The 26970-nt window shown below is 32.0% G+C and overlaps 3 protein-coding genes across 3 annotated transcripts; 2 read left to right on the top strand and 1 right to left on the bottom strand.

Annotated features, from left to right (window-relative positions):
• Window positions 1-1880: 1880 nt before the first annotated feature.
• Window positions 1881-19646, bottom strand: Trpm (transient receptor potential cation channel, subfamily M). Its single transcript, XM_018542530.1, has 19 exons — window positions 19614-19646; window positions 18565-18659; window positions 18227-18309; window positions 15903-15959; window positions 13443-13629; window positions 13122-13335; window positions 12885-13044; window positions 12620-12756; window positions 12392-12548; window positions 12138-12291; window positions 11743-12051; window positions 10618-11167; window positions 10324-10535; window positions 10069-10236; window positions 8805-9014; window positions 8311-8659; window positions 4243-4388; window positions 3513-4103; window positions 1881-3260 (listed from the first exon to the last, which is right to left on the bottom strand). Exons 2-19 carry the CDS (start codon window positions 18625-18627, stop codon window positions 1959-1961), a joined length of 5049 nt encoding a protein of 1682 aa, XP_018398032.1. The 5' UTR covers window positions 18628-18659; window positions 19614-19646; the 3' UTR covers window positions 1881-1958.
• Window positions 19647-20969: 1323 nt separating this feature from the next.
• Window positions 20970-23324, top strand: ncm (pre-mRNA-splicing factor nucampholin). The gene has a single exon (XM_018542487.1). It carries the CDS (start codon window positions 21078-21080, stop codon window positions 23322-23324), a length of 2247 nt encoding a protein of 748 aa, XP_018397989.1. The 5' UTR covers window positions 20970-21077.
• A 1267-nt stretch (window positions 23325-24591) lies between these two features.
• Window positions 24592-26002, top strand: meigo (Solute carrier family 35 member B1 homolog meigo). The gene is made up of 2 exons (XM_018542510.1): window positions 24592-25131; window positions 25218-26002. Exons 1-2 carry the CDS (start codon window positions 24742-24744, stop codon window positions 25791-25793), a joined length of 966 nt encoding a protein of 321 aa, XP_018398012.1. The 5' UTR covers window positions 24592-24741; the 3' UTR covers window positions 25794-26002.
• Window positions 26003-26970: the final 968 nt, after the last annotated feature.

Below are 26970 nucleotides of genomic sequence, written 5' to 3'. Positions count from 1 at the left end.
ATGTACATATATGTTATTGAAATAGACATTATGTAGCCTGCAAGATTTTGCCTATATCTGAAAATGGCTCTTGGTTTAAGTCGACAAAAGTGATTAGGAGAGACCTCTGTTAGAGATAAATTTCTTCATGCTGAAATTACAATTAAAATACCGAGGAAATTGCAATGTAATTTCGATATTCGCAATGAAGAAAATCACTTGAAGATTCGTACAGAGCGTTTTTACTGGAAAAAAGATAAAATAAAAATTCGTTTTGATATCTCATTCAATTTGCATTAAGTATAGTTGAGGTGCAGATAATTTTATTTATTATATTTTAAGAACCAAAGGATGGAAGAAGGAAGAAAGTGTCTTTTGTCATTCCTTTAAGACTTGCCGTTTGGCCCCTACATTATTAAGATTAATTCCGGGGAATCCGAAAATCTAATTTTTCGTGAAAGGGTGGCACCGGGGGGGAAGGGGTTGGCATAAAGACCTGAATGTTGTTTCACTCGAAGTGTACAATCCATCTCCCTACCATCCCCCGTTTAGTATATTTTTGGAACTTGGAAATTGATCGTCCCGTAACTCAGGAGGGATGAGAGATAGGGGATTAGGTATCCTGCCCAAAGTTGGTTGATTCGAGGAGTACTGTAGTTCCGATCAAGAACCACTCGACCGCGGCGGACGCGTTTCGGATCGGGTGCTTTCAATTTAATATTTTTGAAAGTGTTGCCGATTTTGACTGAACAATTGAACCCACAGGGTCTGGTGCGTGTCCGCGAATTGTGCTCGTCTCGTTCGTTCGTCCTGACGACGTCATAGACTCAGGCGCCCGGTTGTCCGTTCGGACAACGCTATTTTCGCGGGCATTGCATCGTTCCCTTGATCTTGTATGCATTTTTAATATTATAATCATTTATGACGTGATCTGGCCGTATTACCTCCGCATACTTTAGAGGGAGGCAGGAGCTATTAACTAAGAAGAGGAGCACTGTCCAACCGCGTTGAGCGCATGTTCTTATCTGCTCCTGTTTAAGCTTTGTATTCTTGGAACTCGAAATTTTTTGAAATTTCTCTACATAGCAATGCCGATATCCGCGATATTTTGAGAATATCATTGATGATCTTCTGAGAATATGTTCCATAATATTTTGAGAACATATTTCGAATAACGAGACACGACGCATTCTTTCCCAATCTTCAAAACTAAAAAATCGATAAAAATTTCATTATATCCAATCGATAGAGCTCGCCACGAAACGCACTTTGGATGGTTTTGGGACCGATTTTCGGAATTCCTCTTCGAAAGTGATAAATTGAATAACATTCGACCATACCTATGCATTATTCACCAATGTCATGATATATTCATTTCATTAGAACATGAGAAACCTACAAAGCCTGATAGTCAATATTTTGAAGTCGATATTTAGCCGACTATTAAAATAAGGTTACACGACTGTCGGCTTATAATCGTCTTATGTGCCCAATTTCTTCACTTCCAGATAAATTGCGGATAGCTTTATCCAGGAGATATCTTCAATGTATTCTGTGTGTGAGAGATACTTCCTGGATAAACTTATTTAGAGGTGAAGGAATTGAGCATTAGATTTGACATAAGGTACTCGACTACATTAGCTGACTGATTTTTATTTTTCTGTCAAGATCTGAACCCACCCCAACAATCGACTTGGTGCTGTGTGGGAACTGAGAAGCAATATTAGATTAGAGGAAATGTATTGGGCCTCCAATCTTTGAATAGAGAGGTAGTTAATTACTCTTGTAATCATTAAAAACATTCAAAATTCTATGCGTCGTTGATAAGAAAACAATTAATGAACACGAAGAATACGATTATATTCGAGTAAAAACGTGATAAAGCTAATAATTCGACAAAGATTATTTTACTAATTGGAAATTGATTTTCCGAAAGCTTAGCAAACGATGCATATTTCTCCTTACTCGATTTTCACTCTTTAACACATGGTTTCAGAAGCGGGAGCAGGTACGGTACTCAGATTCTTATCACTCGGATTGGTCGCTTCTGAATCGTGTATTGGTGGGCGTGCAAGCGTTTGCTCGATCTCACGGGTGACGCTAATCGTTGGCGGTGGTCGGCGGGGATCCTCCTCGATCGCGGAGGCACGACGCAGCTGGCGGTGTTCGTTGGACATATTAAAGAAATACGTGATATCACCAGCTTCATCCGCATGCATATTTGATGGCTCGTTGCCATTATCATCATCACCGTGATAACGTCGATGAATCAAATCCTCCATCTGCTGATAATCGCATTCTTCCGCGTCACGCAAGTGTTCGTTTTCAATCTGCCATGCCATTTCAGGATTCAACATATCCGATATGTTGCGCATCCGTGATGGCGGCGGTGAGATCGGTGGTGTTCTCGGCGGACTCAATAATCCACAATAACTCTCCAACTCATCCGTGATGCTAGTATATTCGGCGCGCATTGCCAATAAAATCGATCTCTGCATGTTACCAGTGTTCGAAGTGACAGACGATGGAATCACAGCCACACGAGGTTCCGCCCAAGTTACACCCCTCTGTATACACGGCGGTGCAAGCAACATAAAATCATCCGATTCCGATCGAGTTCTACTGTTCAGCCTGAATGTATTGCGTTCCGCAGAATCTTGTCTGAGTATACGCTCTGTTGAATCTTGTTTGATATCGGAGGACGGATTCTCACTGCTAGCTTCTTTACTAGCCTCTCTACTGACCTCTCTGCTGACTTCTCTACTGGTAGCTTCCATGCTAATTTCTCTACTTACTTCTCGGCTAGTATCTCGGCTCATTCCTATCTCGGACGGTATTTGTTTCTTGTCAGTTGTTTCGCTTTCGAAAATATCTTTACTGCCATCTGTTTCTAAGCTCTTAGTTATTTTGACATCGTCTTGATCATGAGCGTGAATGCTTACGGAAGAGTCGTGTCTACTGAGATTTTCACGGGAAGTCATAGCTTCGGATATCTTGAGAACATCGTCTATCGGATGGTTAACGTTTAGGAAAGCAGCGTCGGTGAGAGATCGTAGAAATTTTTTACGTCGTGCGACTGTCGACAGCTGTACGTTAGAATCAGCTTCGGACAGAGCCTCTGATCGCTCCGACACCCGACGCTGTCGAATATTGTCAAACGCTCCTAACCCAGCTAGTTCTTCATTGGGCATGTACGTCGCCATGAAACGATGAATTACTCCGAGATGTGCTAAAGTTTGTTGACTCAACTCCTCCAATTTGCGAATACGAAATTCGACAGCCTGTAAATATAAAAATTATATTTGCATCTAAGTATAATGTTAAACAGAAAAGTACAAAAATCGAGAAACGTAAAGTATTCATTAAAAAAACAATATTCAATCGATACGAGAAAAATATATAAAGATAATTTTCGTGTTGTATTTAAAAAAATTCACTGCCAGTGCTAAAAATATAGTTTATATACATTCTAGAAATTCTAGATTTTCCAAGTTTTTTCTAGATTATAATTTTGGTATAAGTTATATACATACCTGAAGAGACACATTCTGATTGCTTTCTTTTTTATTGATGTCCTCGATTTTTTGATGCATATTCTCTACTCGATCTGTTGTAATTTTTACACGCTCCTCTGTTGACATTTGCAACTTGAGTTCTTGCTCACGGAAATAGCCTTCGACGCAATCTTCCTCAAAGTCGTACAGTCGTTCCATGTCATCAGCCTCCAGAAATAATTTCAGCCCATTGTCACAGGTCTCGCCGGTGCCACTCTTACCTTGTGTAATATGCTTCAGAATATATCTCAATAGTAAATATATGTGGCAAATCGTTATAAGCGGTGGCGGCAAAACTGGCTTCTGCTCATATTCCATAACGACGGTAAACCGTTGAAACATCCAAACTTGATGAGCTATAGCATTTACCTCATTGAAAATATTGTTAAAGACCGCAATTAACAGATTTATCAGCAAAATATTGGCAACTAAAAGGTACACGGACATTGCAGCAGGCGTGATCCAACGACCTGGAAGACATTGCACCATTCCCGGTTCATCCCCGCAATCAGGATCTATATTATCCGCGTACACTTCTCCATACAGCATAAAATATGGCTCCATAAATATCTGTAAAAAAAATATAATTATATGTGTATGAACTTTTTTTTAGTAAAAATAGATATAATAAGTAGACTTTTTGTATATGATTATATATATATATATATCTTTTTTATTTATACACATAAAGTAAAAAATGTATACGTGCATCTCGTAGTATGCGCCACTTTGGATCAGCATTAGGATTCAATATAGCTTGCCTAGCTACACCAAAACTCATAAGCACAACTAGTAAAAGCACCACAAAATAAATCATATTTTTAACCATTTTTCCCATCATAGTTACTAAAGGACCTACAAAAATTATTATATCAAAATGCATATTTAGTATAAGTAGTCACATTTAATTGTTTGAACACTGTATATACATATAGTCATTTTACATATCTATACAGAATGATTCAGAAGGCAAGATTAATATACTAAGTGATAGTTGGTGATAGTATTGATCATTTTGAGTCAAATGTTCATATAAATATGTGCCCTATTCCGAGCAGTTTTCGACCTCGATAAGCGCATTGTGAAAACATTGTACAATAATAATATCACAAATTGATGAAATTTTCGCAATAATTGCGCTAAAATAATTTTCTATAACGCAATAGTTTTGTTTCAGCTCAAGCTCAACAAGGTTCATCAGATTTCTATTAGACATAATTTCTTTTTCCTTTTTAGAATAAGGTTTTTTTGAGTTGTAAGCTCTCCAAAATTCAGCGACATAAAATTTGTAATAATTTACTTAGCTTTAAAGCTCTCTCGTCTGGACAAGAGGGGAAAATTCCATGGTACCTTTCCTAAAGTTTCTTGTGTCTCGGGATTAATCCAAAGATCCTCGGGAAAACCACAAATCAAATACTGAGGATGAGACAGTTCCAAAAATTTTATTTCACAAAATTTTTTTTAACAGATTCTTAGTCTTCGATCAATCTTTTAAGTTTATTCTATCCATCTTCGGATGGCCGAACTTTCCTCTTAATCGACACTAATAGCGATATTTGTCTCTATGAAAGCTTGGACTTTTTCTTTTTTGTGGACGAATCAGCCAACATTCGCCTTTCCTCTTCTAACAAACAACAATACTTTCCCTCCGTTCTTTTCAATTAATAAGAAAGTCGAAGATAGTATTCTATTACTTTTATAATAAAAAAAGATTCTATATTGTTTTTTTTCTTTCTCAGATTCTCTAACAGAAAATCCTTTAGTCAATTACCGTCTCTCAATAAAAAGAGTAAGCCTATTTGTACAGAACTATAACTGTGTCTAACTGACTTTCGAATTCCGAAAACGACCTCACTCAGCTTTTTAATTATATCGCAAGGTCTTTCCTAATCACTTTGTAATTTCGGAACCTTTTCCCTCTTTCTTCGCAGATTATGCAATCAGAATTTTTATCTTATATTATATATTAAAAATGATTTGTCATCTAGCCTTTTAATCATAACGATTTTTGATCCGTGAAGACTGTAAATTATATGCTGTTCAACATGACGATAAATCACATCCTATTTTCTTAATGCCAGAATATAGTCACCTTTCAAATTCTTCTTTTCTCCCGGAATGTTACTTCATAGTGAATCTGTTGGTAGACGAAGATTTTGACCGATATGTAATTTTGCAGGAGTGGCACCTGTAGCCTCATGTCTCGATAAACGGTAAGTAAATAGTAAATATATAGGAATTCAATCTTTCTGATTCATTTTTTCCAAAATTTAGATAAAGAATTATTCGATGTTAGCATTCAACATGTCCGTCAGATTGCGGATGCAATACAGTAGTTCTTGTTTTCTTAATTCTCAGTAAACGAGTTAATTCTTGAAAAATTTCCGATTAAAAAAACTCCAAGGAAAACTTTTCTATCCTCACATTAGCTTAAACTGTAAAACTATTTCTTTCTTAGTAGGATACTTTAAAGATTAATAAAGAATCCTGCACAAATCTTACGGGAAATGATTCCAATCAAATTATTTCAAATTTTAATATTTTCTTTTTAGCTCATATCAAGCTGATTAAGAATCCTCATGAGCACAAACTTCGAAATGCCTTAGTTTTTGCTTCAGAACTTTCGGAAAATCATCACATCTTACACGGAAAAATAGTCCAAATAAATCTTTTTTATTAACATTAGTTATAGTTACGAATAGTGTATAATATATCATGAATATATACTGTATACATATATCATGGAAAAAAACTGTAAGACATAATATCATCGAAAAAAGTCATCATATTTTTTTTTCGAAAATATTACGGTATAAAACAATTTCGGAAAAAAGATTTATTTTATTTTCTAATTCCAAGAAGTATGTTAGGATTTTCAAAATAGGATTTTACGAAAATCAAGCACTGTTCGTGAGCACTTTAACTTATAATCAGCTCGTCTCGCAACCTCTTTGGTACGGAGCTGTTATTCGCGGAAGAAATATTATTGGAGAAACTTAGCTGTTGAATCCTCTTTCGTAAACGCTGGAATTCCTCGTTGCGTTGCTGCAAACTCTGCCTCACTCCGTACGCGCTTAGCACGCATCTCACGCATCTCGGATCTATCACCACGTGGAGGGTGGCACAATTTCCGAAGAAGCCTCAGGAATTGAGAACTGGTGTGTTGGTGACTCTGAAATTGAAAGCAAGCGTCTTTTCCTCGTCGTCAGTATTCTGACAAACCCCCAAAATGTTATACTCGCGTCGTGCTCGCAGAATATTTCACTCGCGACGCGCTAGCAGACCATGAACGGTCTCTCGAAGAATAATTCCGGTATTTTAAGAACGAGAAAGTTTTGTTACAAAATGAACACGTAATTAATATAGAGAAAACCGTAACAGTATGAAACAACTGAACACACGTCAAAAACGTCAGTTTTTACAGTACGAGCTCTCTCTTTATTAAAACTGCCAAATTGTCGCTCGTTCAACACATAGTCACGGAGACAAAACATCACCTTCACGCTAATAACTATCCGATGAAACAGAATCAAAACCGTCAGTCGTAACAATATTTTGAAAATATAACTGCATCTGTTTTTATAAATATACCCGTATAACTGAAGCACAAATTTTATTAAAAATTTCATCATATTCAATAATTTCACACATTGTCTTATCGGGGAAAATAATTTGAATTTATTGCCATTGCATTGACTGTTGCACCTGTTGACTATTGTGTTATTGGGAACTTTCCAACAAGCGACACTGTGCGACACAGCGATCACCTCATCCTTGTTTAACTGGCAAACAACAAGGATGCAACGATTCATCGTGTCATACCGTGTCATTTGTGATTGTGTTGAAAAGTTTCTATTGTATACTCAACTCACATTGTATATTCTATTTAGCAAGAGAATATCCACGGTCTGTGCATAAGGCTCTATCCGTAAATATTTTCTTTCTCTCTCTCTCTCTCTCTCTCTCTCTCTCTCTCTCTCTGAACGGAGTATATAAATGTTAAAAATATCTCAGATATTCACAAATGCAGGGTTGGATAACTTATTAATTGTAACTAAATTACAGTTAGAGTTACTTTTTTCAGTAATTTAACTTCACTTTTTTCCGTCTGTAACTTAACTTAATTATACTTCTTTCGGTAAATAGTATCGAATTTGAGTTACTTTTATAGTTACTGTATATATTTTTAAATAAGAAATTTATTTACGTAAAGAATAATTGTTTCGTGCAAATCCTTATATTAATTTATTGATATAAGTTTCTCATTATACTATACATGACATATTTATACGTATTTATTTAGATATTATGTTAATATCTAAATAAATTTGGTTGGCAGGGTTGGCAGGAATCGGACAATGTAGTTTTAACCAGTAGTTTTAATCTAGGCTGCGTTTATTTTTCACGCTCATGCGCTGTAAGCTTCATTCTATCATTATTGCTTGGTACTTGCAGAAAAGACAGATTGAAGTTTACAGTACGTAAGCGTGAAAGCAAATACAGCCCTAGTTTTAATTACTGCTGCTGTTGAAGAATACCGACACTTTACTATGCGCAACATTCCGGAGCATACGAGTGTTTTCCAAGATTTTTAATACATTCAAATTATCTCAGAAATCATTCAAAATAAGACACAAGTTTATATAAACATTTTTGCTTAAAATGAAAATACTGTCACCTTCAAGAATATTTCCTCCTACCTTTCCTCATCTTGTCTAGTCATTTTATATAAAAAAAATAAAATAAAATTACTTTTAGTTTAATATTTTAAACGTACCAAAATATTTGTTGACACCAAGGATGTTGAGTATTCTTAAATACCAATAGATGCAATCAACACAATATATGACACGACCTACATCTAATGTTGAAAGTCGCAAACGTAATGCAAGTCCGATTTGAAAAAATATAATAGCAGCGGCATCACAAGGATTCCACATGTTCCATGCCCACACGCTAAACTTGTGTGAGAGCGTTGCAGGTTCCGAGGTTGCTATCTCGCGTACTTTTTCACATCCAAGAGTACAGATATATGCAATAGCATACATTTCGGCTAATGATGGATGATGATCCATGTGCACCAATATGCAGTATGAGAAAAAAATCAGAAAAATAATATATGCTATCTACAAAAGAAATATTATTTTGCATATTATTTTATTACAACCGTTTACATAAATAGTAATATATCAATAAATAAATATACAAATACATATCACCTTCTACATATGAATATTAAGACAATAAATACAAATAAACATTCCTACTTACAGCATTTGCCCAAAATTTTGTTATTGGAGCAGTATAAAATTCGTATAATTTCTTCCTCAATTTTAATGGTCTGGTTGTCTTATTATCATAATATTCAGATCGAAGACCATAAGCGCGATGTATTTCATCATCAATGTCCGTTAGTACTTTTCCATTCTCTTGAACAATCGTCTCTTTGATTATTGTATTGTGCTCATTGCTAATTAAAGCCTATCGAAAAGCATAAATAATTTAGAACTATTCAAATATATTGATCATATATCGAAAAATACATTACAAATATAAAATTTAATAATTTTTTCTTAATGTGTGCATGGTTAAATAAATATTGATTTAATTTGAAATGTTTACCAAAAAGCGAGAAAAAAATTTGTCTATTTCAATTTTATGCAACAATTTACGAGATAGTAGTATATAACAGACAAATAACAGTAACAAGACAAAGTTGGATAGAATAATAATTATCAAATGTTTACAAAACTTGTCAACATATGTCAAAAAAGGTCAAGATCATTAAAAAAAAACCTTCTCTAAAATAAATATTTACTTTTTTTCAACACAACATTATGAGTTCTATGTACCGATTAGGCCGTTTAAATATTAATTAAAATTCTCGTTTTAAACACATATATACATATATATATCGACTATTTTTTTCATTATAATTTCCTATGCAGATTATGGAAGTGATTTCACAACATTTTTAGGATTTCAATTTTTTATAGATACGAGCGACGGCTAAAATTTTATCAAAGCCACTTCAGAGTCATGATCTTGACAACATGTATCAAGGATCATCAAGAATTGCTCCTTTTTTATACATTTTTATCATGTTTTGCATTAAAATTATTTTTATATTTGCTTAGTAATTTTTATTAGGTTCTTCACATAAAATGTCTTTTGTATATTTAAAAAATTTTTATCATTAAGATATTATTTAATAGAGAGATTATCAAATAGTCTTATGTTTATCACTAAATATAATAAAATTTTTAGTAAATTTTGCAGTAAATTATAATAAAGAATTCTCTTCGCGTATATTTGCATAATTACAACTAACTATACAGTGAATATATCAAATTGTATCATTTTACAGTGATTTCTCATATGATTAATATAATTAATGTGATTTATTTTGCAATTTTATGTAATATTAATAAGTTACTGCAATTTCATGAAAAATTTTGTTTAATCAGAACTAAGAGTATCTGGAATTTAACGACTATCTCATCATACTATAGTTTCTAAGATTTAAAATAATTACCTCGATATCTGGTCCTACTGATACATTGTGTTCGGAATCGCTATCTTCTTTTTCATCTTCCAAAGCTATCAGATGCTCTTCCTGTGTTTGGGGCATAAGTTGCAATTCTTCTCTACTTTTAAATTCCAGTCGCGTTATATATAGAGGGCAAAATAATCCCATAATTACCTAAAAATACATTTAAATACATACATGTTTTAGATATTAAATAGAAATCAAATTAGTCAATTATTACAACAGATTAATCAATTTCACTTTTATATTAGTATTTTTACGTGTACGAAGACCTCCCATCCATAAATCGGCCAAGATAATTTGACTGCAAGGATGCGCTAATAATGGCCGATGATTTGCTGTAACTGCGAGTGATAAGCATGTCTGTCCTGACCAATTTTGAAGTTCGGAAGTTAACAGTTGTTGTGTCTGATCATCGTCTTGTCGATAGCAATAATCTAATAATTCGAGCGCTAATATTTGAAAAAAAAACATACAATTTATAATTAATTATGTAACAGCAGTTTCATATATTCATTTTGTATTAATGCATACCAATGTTTTCAAATTCTTTGCCGTAACCGCGCAATTCATCGTAAACTTCAGTTTCTAAATCATCCTCAGCTGCCTCGTGTGCCATTGCCTTGTATAATTTTAGTGCGAAGAGTGCCTTGGCTAATGCCTCCTCTCCGTGTTGCCACATCAACAAAGCCATTTGTTGACGTTTCGTTAACACGGCCCAAATAAGCAATTCATTAAAAGGATAATCAAAGAGAGGGGTATCACGATTAGCTGGTAACGTTTCAGCAAGTAGACTCATGGTCAAATTGTCAGACTTTCCGCTGGAACCCGCATAATAGCGCGTATTATAGTTCGGAGCACAGCTGTTTCGGTGCATATTCTGCTGATGACCACCACCAGATCTCTTCATCACCTTCGTATAGATCATGCGAAATCTTCGCCGTGTATATTGTGCACGATACGCTCCACCCATCAGCTTATTAATCACGAGACCAATATCATGCAATGTATACATGTAACCCCGTGGAATATTTGGTCGTACGTCACGCAAGATGTAACCCAATGTATTCGACGGACCTTCTTTCTAATTAATTCAAAAAGAAAAAAGAAATATAATGTATAAATGCCTTACATTTGTTAAAAAATTATAGCAATTTTCCATTAACAAAGGACATATCCAAAATTGATTTGATTTTTCTTAAAATATATTATTAAACACAGAAATCTTAATATTAGTTGCAAAATATATAAAAAATCATGAAAGTTTTGTCTAAAACATTTTTTAATATATATCTTATCATCTCGATGATAATTGTTTAAAAAATATACACATAATTATATTTGAAAAGTTGTTTTATTCCTTACTTCAAAATAGGCACATATGAAAGAATCTGTGTCTTTTAAATTTTTGTGTTTAACACTATACTTCAAGAAGAATCAAAGATTCCAGACATAGATATTTTGCAAAGATAATTTCCTTTAAGGTCTTCCCTTAAGGTCTTCATGTGCGCACATACAGATATAAATAAATAAATTTATAATAATTAAAAAATAAAATTGTTTATTATACCAAGCGACATACGTTATTCGTATTCATGTTTATCCATATTTAAGTTGTTTACTAAGAAAAATGTCGCTACAAAAATAAAACTGACCTACCGTATTATATAGCTCCTCAAGACGAGGTATTGATAAAAACTTCCGCATGGATACTCCATTTTCCAGTAGAAGTTTCACAAAGTCTATTCTGTCGTGCTGAAGTGCTTGCATCATAGCTTGTTCTAAAGCACCGGGTGGCCATTTTTGACCATAGACAAAGATTTCACTTCGAGCAATATCCACACGATTCCATATTAAAGAAAGAGACAACTGTTCAGCTGGTGATAATTGTTTCGATTTAAACAAAGCTGTTAGTATTGTTTGATCGAGCTCTTGCGGTCTATCTTGCGATATTCTAAACACAGTAATCTATAAGAATATAATTTTTATTTATAAAAAGAGAATTTTCAGAGAATTCTAACATGCCAAATTTTATTTCTAGAAAATGTAGATACCAAATGTTTTTTTCGTGTACATTGCAAAAGTTCTGAACAGAGCTGACTCGCTTGTTCGGCAGAAACTTGAAAAGTACGTTTAATAGTTTCTAAAACTTGTTCCTTAACTCCCTCCAATGGTCCTTCTCCATCACCAGTCTGTCCATCTCTCCATCTATATAAAAAGTATATAGATAAGTTTATAAATACTTCGTAAATATGCATGATCATATATTTCTTTGAGATATGTATGAATATACGAGTTCGTCAATTACCTGTGCATAAAAGCGATCAAATCAGCTGCGCGTCCCGAACCATCACAAACTACCACAGGTACAGGTGGATCATCCGTCACATACTCCAAAACCGCACGGATTGTATTCGTTCCACCTTCAATAACTAATGCGACTACTGGTATGCTACTGTGTGTATCTAGAAGCATCGGTAAATTAGAGTCCCTCGAATTATGAAATTTTAATTCATATAAACACTGTAACGCTTACATGGTTGCAATTTTAGATTTGAAATATATTTTTCTAATTTTCTGCGGAGAACAATTTCTGCACCATATCGACCACCAGTACCGTTGTCTACTAGTAAAAAGTAAGCATGCCGGTTGTTTAATACTGTATATTTAGTCCTGCAAATTCATATATAAACAAAACTACAAAATCACACACATACACACAAATACACTTTATAAAATCCCATAAATAATGTTTCAATATCTGTATTTTTTATTTATTTATTGTAAATATGCGATTTTACCATGGTGAAGAGACACAATCATATGATACTTCTCCACCGCGACCAACTAATTCGTGACTTTTATCCAAAATTCCCCAAGGAGCAATACCTATGCTTACTACGCGACCTTGTCGTTGAGAACGTTCTAATAATAGTGCATCACCGACTTGTCGTGTAACACCTACAAGAATTGACACATTAAAAAATTGAAATTATCAAAACTATTACTAGGTATCATTTTTATGAATAGAAAAGTACCTGTGTTTGTTCCTCCTGTAAATATCCATGCCCCCGTTGTTTTAGCGGCTCTCAATAAGCCTTTACGCAAAACTTTCTTCAAGTTCGGTTGAAGCTCGAAATTTGACCGACCACCATGTACTGTAATTAATAATTTCGGCAATCCTAAATTCCATTCCCGACATAATAATTGTACAATCGGTTCCGGTCGTGTATCGTGAGCTAATCTTACATACTACAAGAAATATGTCAATAACGTCAATTCCTCATTCATAATATAATAATTATCATTACAAGAACATTATCATAATATTAATAATGTAAAAAGCACTGAATATATACTTGTGCTTTTGTAGGATGCGGGCCACCCTGAAATTCTATGGTACCATATGCATCAGTGGGAAAGGGTCGAGTATTTTTTCCCGGAGACCATTGTTCACAATCTTTTTCTCTATTTTCACTAAGGCTGTAACTTTGCACATCAGCCCCAGTTCCGCAATGATGGGTGTATGAATAGCCACAGCAACATCTATAACAATAAAACAAATTATCATGTATAAAAACATTTTTATTTATTATTTTTTTATTTAAGTTTAATATCTCGTTTAAAAATGTGCGTATAACGTGTGTAAGCGCGCGCACGCGCGCCGCACGCAATGATACAATATAATATTGATTTCGAAGGCATTATTTACGTTTATTTATGCATAAATAACATAGTTTTTCCTAAGTATAAATAAATCCTTCTTTTAGTTAATATAATATCATTTTATATAAAAGTAAATAATTTAATTCTTTTCACAACAAAAATAGTTTATCTACTTATATTATTACAAATTATACAAAAATGTTTATCATACAAAACAAATAAACATAGTTATGAATTTATTTTGATATATTTGTAATGTCTCTCATTATTGAATTAATATTTTGATATTTAGAATTACCGCAAAAAATAAATTTTGAAATTTCCTTTTCTTTTTCAAATAATAATAGAAAATCTTCTATATGATCAATATCAAATATATAAATTTTAACATTTAGAAACCGAGAGATTATGTAAGAAAATTATCTTACATTATTAAAAACAACACAGAAAGTTTAGCAGCATAATCAAATCTGGAATACAAATTCGGACTAATAAAAAAATTAATAACTATAAAAAAAAAGAATGCGATTATAACGGAAAAGGATGATTATAATAAGATAAATAAAAATATTGAATAATATATAAATTTTAATTATCTTATTAAAAGTGTTTTGACCGTTTTAATTTTAACTTTATAGTTTGAAGTAAAAAAATATATTTAATAAAATGTGTATCTTAATTACAACAAAAATTAATTAAAATAAATTAAATTTCGTATTCAACTGTACAAAAAAATTAAAACAAAATATAAACTTGACATGATAAAATGCTCAATTTCTATATTTAAAAAAGAAATAATTATTATACATTTCTTTTAACCTAATGACTGTTGCATAACCTAATATATCGTTGTGCAATACCGACTAAGAAAATAAGTATTTGATTCTGTAAATGTTAGATATATTATTTAAAAAACTATAACTGTTTAGAATAATATTATTTTAAGAGAATTAAACTAAATTTAAAATTCAAAACTATTTTATATTTTTTCCTAACTTTACCAGGTCTTCCAATTTAAATTTCCATAACTTTTCCCAGTTTTTCCAATCTGTGGCAATCCTGGATACGTACCGATATTCATTATATGTACGTACTGTACGTACAAATAGATTTCATGTAGAAGCAAGAATTTCTTAATAAAAATATTATTATATATTTATATGATAATTTTGAAGTACTAAGGAAGTCCTCATGGAGTAACTTTACCACTTGACATACGTGCATTATTATGCATAAGCGCGTGAAATGTCAGTTCTGTGATTAAAGAACTTTAATCATTATTAATTTAAAAATTATTTAGCCTCGATATTTTTGTATTAGATTTTCATTTCTAAATTACTTCAAGAATGCAATGATATCTCTTTGTATATTATATACCTTTTATTTGGAATATTCTTTAGTAAAATTGTATATTTTCGAAATATTTGCCTTAAGATTAAAATTAATCACTCTGTATATACAGAGCGTGTCATTTTAATTAATACATCAGGGTGACTTCTTCCTATTTCCATATATGATAAAATGCGTAGTTTGAAGTTTAATACGTCAAATGTGGCGGTGGTGGCGTTCAAAAATCTGATGTTTGAGGTGCCTACAGAAAGATGGACAAAATGCTTTAACGATTGATTTCATCGAATGAAAAAGTGTATTCGTTGTAAAAAAAAAAGAAATTTTGAGAAACAGTAAAGCCAATTAAAAAATTAATTCTATGTTTTTGTATGATTTTGTGAAAATTTGTAGAAACAACCTACGTACATATATGTATAAGTATACATATGTATATACTATATATATATATTTTTTTCTATAATATTTAATACCGTGTCATATACAAATATAAATTTTTTATAATAAATGTAAAAAAGAATTATAAGTTGTATAAATGTCATGTAAAAGGAATTATTAATGTAATTTAATTAAACATGATATTTAAATATAATAATTTTTATATAATGAAATAAGCATGATGCAAGAAGATAAATTTAGAAGAATGAATTATGAAAACATCTATACTTAAAAAATTGTTACAATAAAAATGTTACATCAAATATGTAATATTAGTATGAATAATATTAGTATTTTTCATGCAAAAATAGAATTTATGAAGAAAACAGAATTTATATAAATCAACGCAAGATGCATATGAGTCTCACCTGGAAGTAGTAATTACATCATATTCTGCATTCTTATCTCCCTGTATTTGTACAAACCTACAAATAAAATGAAACAAAAAAAAGTAAATCAAATAAATGAACGAGTAAAAAAAAATGCAAAATATAAATACAAATATTCTGACCAAAAATTTATAATTAAAATATATATCAAAACAGAAATTATAACTCATAGTAATTGACACAAACTAATCAGAATATGACAAACATAATGACATGTAGTCAGGGAGCCAGTAAACATTCTGTCGTACGATTTCAGCAAACTTGATTAATCAATTTCATCGTTATTTTTATTCTTAAGAATACTAGAAGTCTGTTTGTAAAAAAGGTAATCTGTCAGCAAAACAGGCCTTTTTTTTATGACCGACGGGAGCCATAAAAAATAGTACATTCGTGTCAGTAAAAATGATTTTTTTCCTTATTTATGATATAAAAATTGAAAAAATGTTATAAACTATTATTGCATCAAATTTCAACTTTGCTGAAATAATAAAACTGTATTTTTTTACCTGTTTAAGAGGATGGCAGATTGGTATTGTTCCGATAGCACGCTGGCAGACAGTCATTTTATCGCTTTTTATATTATAAATAATTTAAAAAGTCAGCTTTTTTTACTGTTATGACACAAATACACTTATTTAGACAATAAGAAGAATAAAAATCTTATTAGACTTTACATTTGAGAACATAACCAATAAGAAATAGAAATTAAAGGCTCATAACAGTCGAAGCTGGATCTTTAATGCTTAAATAATTCAATATAAATTATATATACACACACACACATTATATATGTACATATATACCATATTTGCAGTCATTTTGAACTACGCGCCGAAATTTTATCAGATTTAAAAAAGTAGCTAAACTACTGAAATAATATCACGATTAAATTTTGGTGCTCAATAGGCACTTATTATGGAAATCTTAATATGTCGGAAATCTGTAAATAATTTTATTTGTTACGAATTACGAAAAATATTACCTCGACCAGGAGTCAAACCAGGATCTTTAGCAATCTGTGCGAATGTTCTAATCTAAACCTTTATCGATTTGATAGTCTAAGGCCGGTACTCATAATCATTTCTTATTTCAAGATCGTTTAAGTAATGTTTTAAGATGCTAATATGGCTCTCTAATTTGGTTCACGACATCTCGAGACAGAATATAAGACGATCTTGAATATAAGAACTGACTATGAATACTGGCTTAAATTTGAATCTAGAATAGGTGTTTTAAGCCTTACACTGTAAGAAATTAACCAATTACGATTGAATGCGAGGAAAATAATTGACTATGATTTGTTCACTTCTTATAGCTTAAGGCTTAAAAATCTATTGTAGATCCGGACTCTCTAAAGGCTTGTTTTAGCAATCATAAAAATAATAAAATTAAATTTGCTGAAATGACACACAAAAAATGTTTACTGATTCCCGGATTAGTGACAAAATGTAAAAGAGAAATAAAATAAACTCATCAATGAGAAGCAATGAATTTGTGTCCACATTTTTAATATTAATTAAAAATAAGTCCCATTCTATGGCACACGCTGCATTTTAATGATGTGAAATATCAAGAATCATTTATTATACAATAAAACATAAATGTATTACTACAATAATTTTACTCGTTGAAAATTTTATACAATTTATAGTATAAAATTATAGTATAAAATTTATAGTATACAATTTTTAGTAAAGTTTTTAGTACCATTCGTTTTTATTTCATTGTTCCTTCTATACACAGAGTATTTCAATGTTTAGTTGGTAAACTATGGAAACATATTTTACAAGTGAAAATAAGAAAAAAAATGTTATATAAAGTTTAACCAGTAATGTCTTATTATAAAATTATAAATAAATATTAAAACGAAATATATTGGTAGCATCTTGGCACACACATTGATAGTATTCTATTAATACTATTCTACGAGAATATAAATCTAACAGTTATTCTTTTCGAGTGTAGCCGCTGTCAGAAAACGAGTATTATTCATGCATAAGTCGAAACGATACACTTAAAGGTAGTAAATATGATTTAAATATACATACGAGATAAACATGTGTTCAAACTTTTCACAAAATGTACACTTTCATATTTCGCACAATGGAAAATCCACGTGTTTCCTATTTCATGTTCCGTTTTAATACATATTTATAACTTTGTAATAGAGCATTTCTAATCAAACTTCATATAACATTTTTTTCTTACTTTTACTTGTAAAATATGCTCCCATAGTTTGTATGTTAAATTATGAAATACTTTGTACATGTACACATTATAGCTATTTCAGGTAAAAGTCCTACCTATGTTCATCCTCATTGCTTGGAATAAATTTTGCACATTCCCTCTTTTGAAACGTTGCTTCTATCCAACTACGCTCAGTTGTCTACAATTTGAAAAACATAAGGATACAATAACTGCATTAGAAAAAAAAACAATGTTAATTCAAAATATATTAAATTTATATATAATGTAATCTTTTTTATCATATTATTATCATACACATCGCATTAATTATCGAGTAAAATAAAGTAAATAATAATAATAATCGTTCAATTAAATTAAAACCAAAATTGCATTTAACTTAATTTAAATTAAATTATAATAATATCCTTCACAATGCGTTAATTAAAAAAAATACCTTAACTTTCTTTTTCTTCACTTTTGGGGTATTTACACCACAGATAATATTTCCAATTGCCATCTTGATGAAATTTGTGTGACTTTAATTTAAAACTAAAGAAAAATAATTTTAAAAAATAGAAACTAATCAATCTAATATGCAGAATATTAGTATTTCTATTTATTGCATATAGTAACATTCCAAAAATTCAAATCTACTAGCTTAAGGAAATAGAAAAAAAGATAATAAAATTATTGTTTTTACTTTTCAATATAATCGCTCTATTTTAATACATTTTTAAAGCAATGAATTAATTTTTCTATACTACTATAAACATTCTAATGATTTTTATCCTTAAAATCATTTAATACTGCAAAGTAAGAATAATAAAATAATAAGAAAGTAAGTTATTAATTAATCACTTTTTCAAAATTGAAAGTAAAAATGATTATTTGAAATAATATTCTATTTCCATATAAAAAACTTATGAATGATAAAGAATGAGCTCTGCAGTATTACAAATCAGTATTAAAAAAAAATATTTCGAATATTATTACAGTAATATAGAAAAATTAATTTATTGTTTTAAAAAATGTATTAAAATAAAAAATGATTATTTACAAAAATTAAAGTAGTTTTATTGTACTATTTGTATCTTTTTATATTTGGAAACATAAACCTTACCCTATGTATCAAACCTAACACAAATTATTGTAAAAACTATCTATGTGAATTTAAATTTTAAATAAACTATATAATAATATATTGTATATAGTAGTACAGTTCAAAGAATATACCAATTAACAAAATTTATAAATGTGTGTATAATGAAAATAAAACCTCTTCTAGAATTTAATTACTAATATTTTCTGCATAAATTATAAAATTAGTCTTTAATTACACATTCATGTAACTGCATAATTAAATCAGATTAAATATTAACAAAATTAAATAAATTTAGCACTTAATAAGAAAATTAAGTAGAATATTAACACAAAACAAAATACTTAGTATAATCAAAATTTAATCCATAATCTCTAATTTAGAAATGTATTTATAGTACTTACCAACCGACAGGATTTGTTTTTGACAATCATCTTTGTCAATCAGAAATAAACATAAATTTTGCTAGAAGAAATATTGTAACTGAAATGCAATCACAATTATCACAATTGTATCAGTTATGTCATAATTTTGTTACATTCTAGTTTCACAAACCAAGCTGAAAAATTCATTACTTCATTTTAAAAAATCATGAAAATTTTACTCTAGAAAAAAATTTTAAATTATAATTTTGTTTTTTGTAATAGACGAAATAAATTGAATTTCGGAAGGTCAAGATATACTCATACATATTGCTTAGGTGAAAAGCATGCAAACAATATGAATGAGGTATAATTTAACGCGTTATCATAAATAAAAACTATTAGAAAGAGTTAGATAAGTTGTACTAATGGAATCGTACTTTCATTGTAATTTTTGAAGGTACCATTTCTTTTAAAGATGACAACGTAGATGTAACACTAGTAATATTGCCTAAATATTACCATTTTTGTTTAATCTTTGAGCCGTCTGTTTCCGAGTAACATTCAAAATTAATTTTGTTTGGTGTTTGATGTAAGTTTTTGTGTAATTTACCTAAGGTATGATCAGCATAAGGCGAGTAAATAAAGCTTAGTATACTACAAGATTATAATTAGTATTTGGACTCTTCCAATATAACATTAAATTAGCATTTTTTGTCGAAGGATGCCTACGGATGAAGGCGAATTGTAGCGTCTCCTACTGCTCCACGCATTACTTTGACGCAGACACTGGATTCTTTGATGTTCTGATATGTATTACATGCATTACACTGTTTTCCTGAGCTTTTATAATAAAGTCTAGGTAAAAGGTTAGATTAAAGGTTAAGTTTTAGGTTAGTCTTATGCCAAGTACAGGGGTGCGTTCAGAAATTACACTCAGATAACTCTTGGGTGCATTTTTGATATAATATACGTAACGTAAACTATAGCCTAGAGTTACCTAGGCGTAATTTCTGAACGCAGCCCTGATCTTTAAGGCGATTACACTGTTCTTTTTGCCTGCACTGTCTGAACTGGTACATACAGTGCAATAAGTTGAAATGAAACAAACGTATATCTGTTTCACTTCAACTTATTGCACTCTGTGTACCAGTTCGGTAAAAAGAACAGGCCCCGCGGTTTGCGGCACCAGGTTAGTGACAAACTCACAACTCTACGTTCAGCGGACTCAACAGTTGAGTGAGCGCTCGCTGTTATCAATCAACCAATCAAAATGCTTCTCTTCCGTGAAGTGGGAAGAAAAGAAGGATTATGATTTGTTGATTCTCTTATGCGTCATGCAAAAATGTGTGTTGCGGCCTTTATATTTTGGAACGTAGCCATAGAGAATAACATAATTGCGAGTACACGATCGTTGAAAATTCGCCCATTAATTAAAGAAGAAGAAGAGTTGAAAATTCACGAAGCTGTTGTGGCGGAGACAATTTAAGGTTATACAAGTTCAGGATGAAGAGATCGCACTCGCGAAGAGACGAAGACGAGGATAAGGAACGTTCTCGTAAGCGCAAAGACCACAAACATAACGATTCCAAAGAGTTAAAGCATAACGGCGATCATAGGAATTCCAGGCTGCACGATGATCACAGGAGTTCCAGACGCAATGACGAGCACAGGAACTCTAAACGGGACGACAGCTACCGCGGTTCTAAGCGCGATGACGATCATCGGAGCTCCCGACGCGACAATCACAGAGATCGTAGGTACACCGACGATCTTAGGGACAGCGACGGTGGAGCAGCTGGGAAGAGGAATTCATCACAGGAGGAGATCGGTAGCAGGTATTATGGAGAACCGGATAAAGCGCGAGAGAACCCTGAGAATGCCAAACAGAAGCGGACGGTAGATCTTCTGACCTCGAGGACGGGAGGCGCGTACATCCCACCTGCCAAATTGCGTATGCTCCAAGCAGAAATCACTGATAAGTCAGGAGCTGCTTATCAACGTATTGCCTGGGAAGCATTAAAAAAATCCATTCACGGATACATCAATAAAGTAAACACCAGCAATATCGGAATCATAACACGGGAGCTGCTGCGTGAGAACATTGTCCGAGGTAGAGGCCTGTTGGCACGATCTATCATTCAGGCACAAGCTGCGTCTCCAACATTCACTCCAGTTTACGCAGCATTAACATCTATAATCAATTCCAAGTTTCCTAACATAGGCGAGCTAGTGCTGAAGCGACTTGTTCTGCAATTCAAACGTGGATTCAAACGGAATGATAAACCTTTGTGCATATCTTCAGGAACTTTTATAGCGCATTTGGTTAACCAGCGTGTGGCTTATGAGATTATCGCTTTGGAAATCTTGACTCTACTGCTGGAGACGCCAACCGACGATTCCGTTGAAGTAGCCATAGCGTTTTTGAAGGAATGTGGTATGAAATTGACAGAGGTTTCACGAAGGGGTATCGAGGCTATCTTTGAAATGCTCAGGAACATATTGCATGAAGGACAATTGGACAAGCGAGTCCAGTATATGATAGAAGTTATGTTCCAGATCAGGAAGGATGGATTTAAGGATCATGAGGCTGTACCCGAAGAACTGGATCTTGTGGAGGAAGAACATCAAATTACTCATTTGATAAGATTGGATGATGAGATGGAAGCACAAGATATATTAAACGTATTCAAGTTTGACGCGGATTATCTTGCTTCCGAAGAAAAATACAAGCAGTTGTGTAAAGAAATTCTTGGCTCGGACGTCAGTGACTCAGAGGGCGATGACGAAGATGGGGAAGAGGAAAGCTCAGACAATGACAGCAGCATGGAACAGATCGAGGGAAAGGAAGGAGTGATTCTTGATAATACAGAAACAAATCTGACTGCACTTCGACGGACTATATATCTGACTATACACTCTTCGCTCGATTTCGAGGAATGTGCACATAAATTGATGAAAATGCAACTGAAACCTGGACAGGAGGTTGAACTGTGTCATATGTTTTTAGATTGTTGTGCGGAAATGCGGACGTATGAGAAGTTCTTTGGCCTCTTAGCCGGTCGGTTTTGCGCTATTAATAAAAGATATGTAACACCATTCGAGCAAATTTTCAAAGACTCCTATCACACAATACACCGCCTTGACACGAACAAGTTGCGAAATGTGTCAAAATTCTTTGCACATTTACTCTTTACAGACTCTATATCGTGGAGTGTACTTTCGTGCATAAAACTGAATGAGGAAGACACCACGAGTTCCAACAGAATATTTATCAAGATCTTGTTTCAGGAACTCTCCGAGTACATGGGTTTGGCGAAGTTGAACGAACGGGTTAAGGACATAACATTGCAGGAGGTGTTTGAAGGACTGTTTCCTAGAGATGATCCGAAGAACACACGTTTTGCAATCAACTTCTTTACGTCGATCGGCTTGGGTGGCTTGACAGACGATTTGAGAGAGCATTTAAAGTCTCATCCAAAGCCAGTTGCTGTGCCGCCATTGATTACCAAGGAAGAACCCTTGAGTTCTGATGAGTCTACCAGCTCGTCATCCAGCTCCAGTTCGTCTAGTTCGACGTCAACGGATTCTTCGTCATCGTCAGAGGATGAAATTTCAGTAAAAAAGAAGAAAAAGAAAATGCTGCAAAAACGAAAAGAAAATAAATCGAAATCGAGAGACAAAAAGGAAGAAAAGACTAAGAAAATACACAGTAAGAAGAAGAAAAGCAAGACGTCGAAAAGAGACAAATAAAACAGAGATAGAAATAATAAATCTTTTTATAAGTTATAATGTATGATAAAACTATTCTGTACAATATATTATATTCTATGATTTATATTTAACTAAGTTTTTTAAATTCTGAGCAAGCAGGAATAATAAATGAAGATACAATATTTATTCTGCTTTGCATACTATTTATTATTCGATAGAAATACGTTAAAATTAGAGATCCTATAACAGAGTCCAATCACAAGCGAGTTGGATAAAATCCTATGACAGAAAGATGTATACAGTATCTCGCTCTATACCTAATATTTCATTCACACAAATTATGTTATATAATTATATATTATCTCATTTTATACAATAGTGTCGTTAAGATATTATAGTAGTATCTAAAAAATTGTTATATTTATAATATCAAATATAAACACTAATTCAATTTATTTACAGCAAAAATGATTGAATGCACTGCTCCATGTTGCAATAATTCCCCAAGTAAAGGTTATATTATGAAAGTATTCCTTAAAGATTTTAAACGAAGCTTTTTAGAGTCTGCGGAGGAAATATTATTAAGAATAGGCATAAAGAAAATGACCCAATCACATTTTATGTGCATCTCTATAAGGAAAATGCGATTGGATAATTTTCTTTATGCATGCGTTTATGCAGCTATGCAAGTTGTGTGGATCTGGATATAGATTTGTTTTCTGTGGCTGAACTAGTGTATACTTTTAGTCTAATTTTACAATGTGCTTTTTGTTTTCTGTTTCTTGCTGTTTGTCTCTTGCTTTTTTAATCAAGAAGACAAGAGACAAACAACAAGAAGTAGGAAACAAAAGTAGGAAAAGATACAACATAGAAAACAGAAACAACAACGTAGAAACAGTATATAACCATTTTTTTTTTCGTAGGAAAACAACAATTCCTTTACAGAATAAAATCAATAAAATCCGTAAAATTCCGTCAGATCGCCATACCATTGTAGTTCCTACATTGACCACTTGGTCATCGATGGCGCAATACATCTTGAGTTTCGATATCTCGCGATATAAAGTCAGCAACGCAATTAATGCATAAAGCATGTGCATAAGGAATTTCATTGGCCCATTTTCTTATGCATGAGTCAATGGACCAATCAAATTCTTTATGTATATGTATTATGCGTTTTGCAAAAGTCTATGCTCCCCGCTTTAAAGTCAAAGGCAGGAACAGAAAATAGACCAATAGTGTATATAATATATCCAAAGTCTATGTTCGATTTAAACCTGCTTTGTTTTCAGTGGAGTGGGGGAATTTTGCCAGCGAAGCTTCACTGCTTGAAATCGTACCTTTAAAGTTTAAAGGCTCCAGTTGGTTTGGGAGCTTCTGGTTGAAATAACGCTAACGATACATCAGAAGACAGGCTTTTTTTGATGTGGTTTTATAATATTATATCCGTTAAAAAATGGCTATTAGTAGCAAACATACTAAGCTGTTTATATGTGCGACCGGCATATTTGTGTGCTATTTCTACTTCGGTATGTTGCAAGAGAAAATTACACGTGGACAGTACGGCGATGGAGAGAATCAAGAAAAATTCTCGTACATGTTTGCACTGGTTTTCGTCCAGTGTCTGGTAAATTACGTATTTGCTAAAATGATTTTGCTGACTGTGATGAAACAAGGCGAGGATACTACATCGACTTTATATTATTCGTTGTCTGCCCTAACATATCTTCTTGCTATGGTGTGCAGTAATATGGCATTACAGTTTGTCAATTATCCAACGCAGGTGATCGGTAAAGCTGGCAAGCCTATACCTGTAATGGTATTAGGTGTATTACTAGGAAAAAAGGTGTGCAATAAGTCTATTTACCAAGATACTTTTTTAATTCTTCTTGAATTTTTTGCTATCTTTAACTATTATTTTTTCCTTTACAGATATATCCAATTAGAAAGTACATATTCATTTTCTTTATTGTCATTGGAGTTGCATTGTTCATGTATAAGGATGGTAATGTTTCTAAAAAGCAAACAGAGGCACAATTATCAGTTGGAGAATTATTATTATTATTATCGTTAACGATGGACGGATTAACAAGTGCAGTGCAGGAACGAATGAGGGCTGAGCACAACTCAAAGTCAGGACACATGATGCTTAATATGAATCTTTGGTCTGTTATTCTTAGTGGCACAGTGATTCTTATTTCTGGAGAACTTTTTGAATTTATTCGTTTTCTGCAAAGATATCCTTCCACTGTATGGCATTTAATGACATTTTCTATAGCTGGGGCATTTGGACAATATTTCATATTTCTAACGGTAGCTGAATTTGGTCCACTGCCATGTTCAATTATAACTACTACTAGAAAATTTTTTACCGTTTTAGGCTCTATATTAATTTTTGGTAATAATCTTTCTCTTAGGCAATGGTTAAGTACATTTATAGTATTTTTAGGTTTATTTCTAGATGCTTTGTATGGTAAAGATAAAAATAAGAAAGGTTCTGTAAAATAGAATGTGATAATTATCTCAGCATTTATTTAGATATACTTTCCCTTGTTAAAATAAAACATAAGGCAAGAAGAAATGTGAATCAAATGTAAAGGGTGAGTGACAGAAGCATAATTAAACTTCCTTAAAACATTTAGATAAGCTTCCATTACTCTCCCTTTACATTCAATTTATGTTCTAATTTGTATTTTTGTTACGGTTTGAATATATACTTCCAGCATTTAGTTAGCATATCACAAACGTAACAACAATTATTTATTTACCATACATATATTAGACTTTCTAATGATATACTCAAGTTAATAAGATGTTGCACAAAAATTGTTATATTTTCTATTTATATTTTTTCAAAATATATGAAAGAATGTTTATAAACGAAAGAGGATTGTGTAATTTCCTCAATTTATACATTAAAGATTAATAAACAATTATAAATTTTAATCAATTATAATAGTTTGTAAAGTTTAATTTCCATTAAAAATATGTATACATGGTTAAAATATACATATGTTTGTATTGTACATATGTATACACTACTGCTCATCAATTTCAATACAATCCAAATTTGTCGATTTCTTTGTAAAAGATAAACATGACATGTATATTTTTTTTCAGTGTATGTGTCGGTTTTAAAATAGCATCAATATGTTATTACGACATTATTACGAACACTTCATATCCTTTTGCATGTATTTTTTTTTATTTTTACGCATTAATTTTGGCGTGTGATATTCGGCTGTCCTATTTCTACAACTAGTTTTCAAAGATTTTTATATAAATAATATATATAAGTACATAATGGAGAAATAATTCATGCATTTTTTTGCTGGAATTTTAAACTTTATTTATACGCAACAGAAAAATACGTAATAGAATTCCACACATATTTTATATATTATTGTCTATGGCTCTTTTTTATTTCAAGCTCGCGCGCGTTGAGCGTTATCGACTCAACGTCGGTAAGTCAAGCCGCTAATATGAGGTGTAGTTCACTTGATGTTACAAATATTTCGAAGCTTTTAATTGACCAATCAGAAGAAAAATTTTACTAATTGATCAATAAAAAAATGCATTGAAAAATTCGTAACATCAAATGGACCGTAGTTATGATATAGTAAATTAATAAGGAAATAAGGGTAAGACCAATCATATTAAAGAATTTTACAACAGTTGCAAAAAT

This window comes from Cyphomyrmex costatus, unplaced genomic scaffold (genome assembly GCF_001594065.2).
Source record: "Cyphomyrmex costatus isolate MS0001 unplaced genomic scaffold, Ccosl1.0 scaffold332, whole genome shotgun sequence".
Lineage (NCBI taxonomy): Eukaryota > Metazoa > Arthropoda > Insecta > Hymenoptera > Formicidae > Cyphomyrmex > Cyphomyrmex costatus.
Note: the sequence above shows the minus strand (reverse complement) of the source record. Positions and strands in the feature narration are given on the sequence as shown.

What these genes read in the sequence shown, in the direction of transcription:
- Trpm (XM_018542530.1), bottom strand. Translation starts at nt 18,627, where the DNA reads ATGGCAATTGGAAATATTATCTGTGGTGTAAATACCCCAAAAGTGAAG. An exon ending in CGCATCCTACAAAAGCACAA is followed by an intron (nt 13,336 to 13,442) that starts GTATATATTCAG and finishes TATTTCTTGTAG; the next exon opens with TATGTAAGATTAGCTCACGA. An exon ending in AGTGGCGCATACTACGAGAT is followed by an intron (nt 4,104 to 4,242) that starts GCACGTATACAT and finishes TTTTTTTTACAG; the next exon opens with ATATTTATGGAGCCATATTT.
- meigo (XM_018542510.1), top strand. Translation starts at nt 24,742, where the DNA reads ATGGCTATTAGTAGCAAACATACTAAGCTGTTTATATGTGCGACCGGC. An exon ending in GTGTATTACTAGGAAAAAAG is followed by an intron (nt 25,132 to 25,217) that starts GTGTGCAATAAG and finishes TTTCCTTTACAG; the next exon opens with ATATATCCAATTAGAAAGTA.
- ncm (XM_018542487.1), top strand. Translation starts at nt 21,078, where the DNA reads ATGAAGAGATCGCACTCGCGAAGAGACGAAGACGAGGATAAGGAACGT.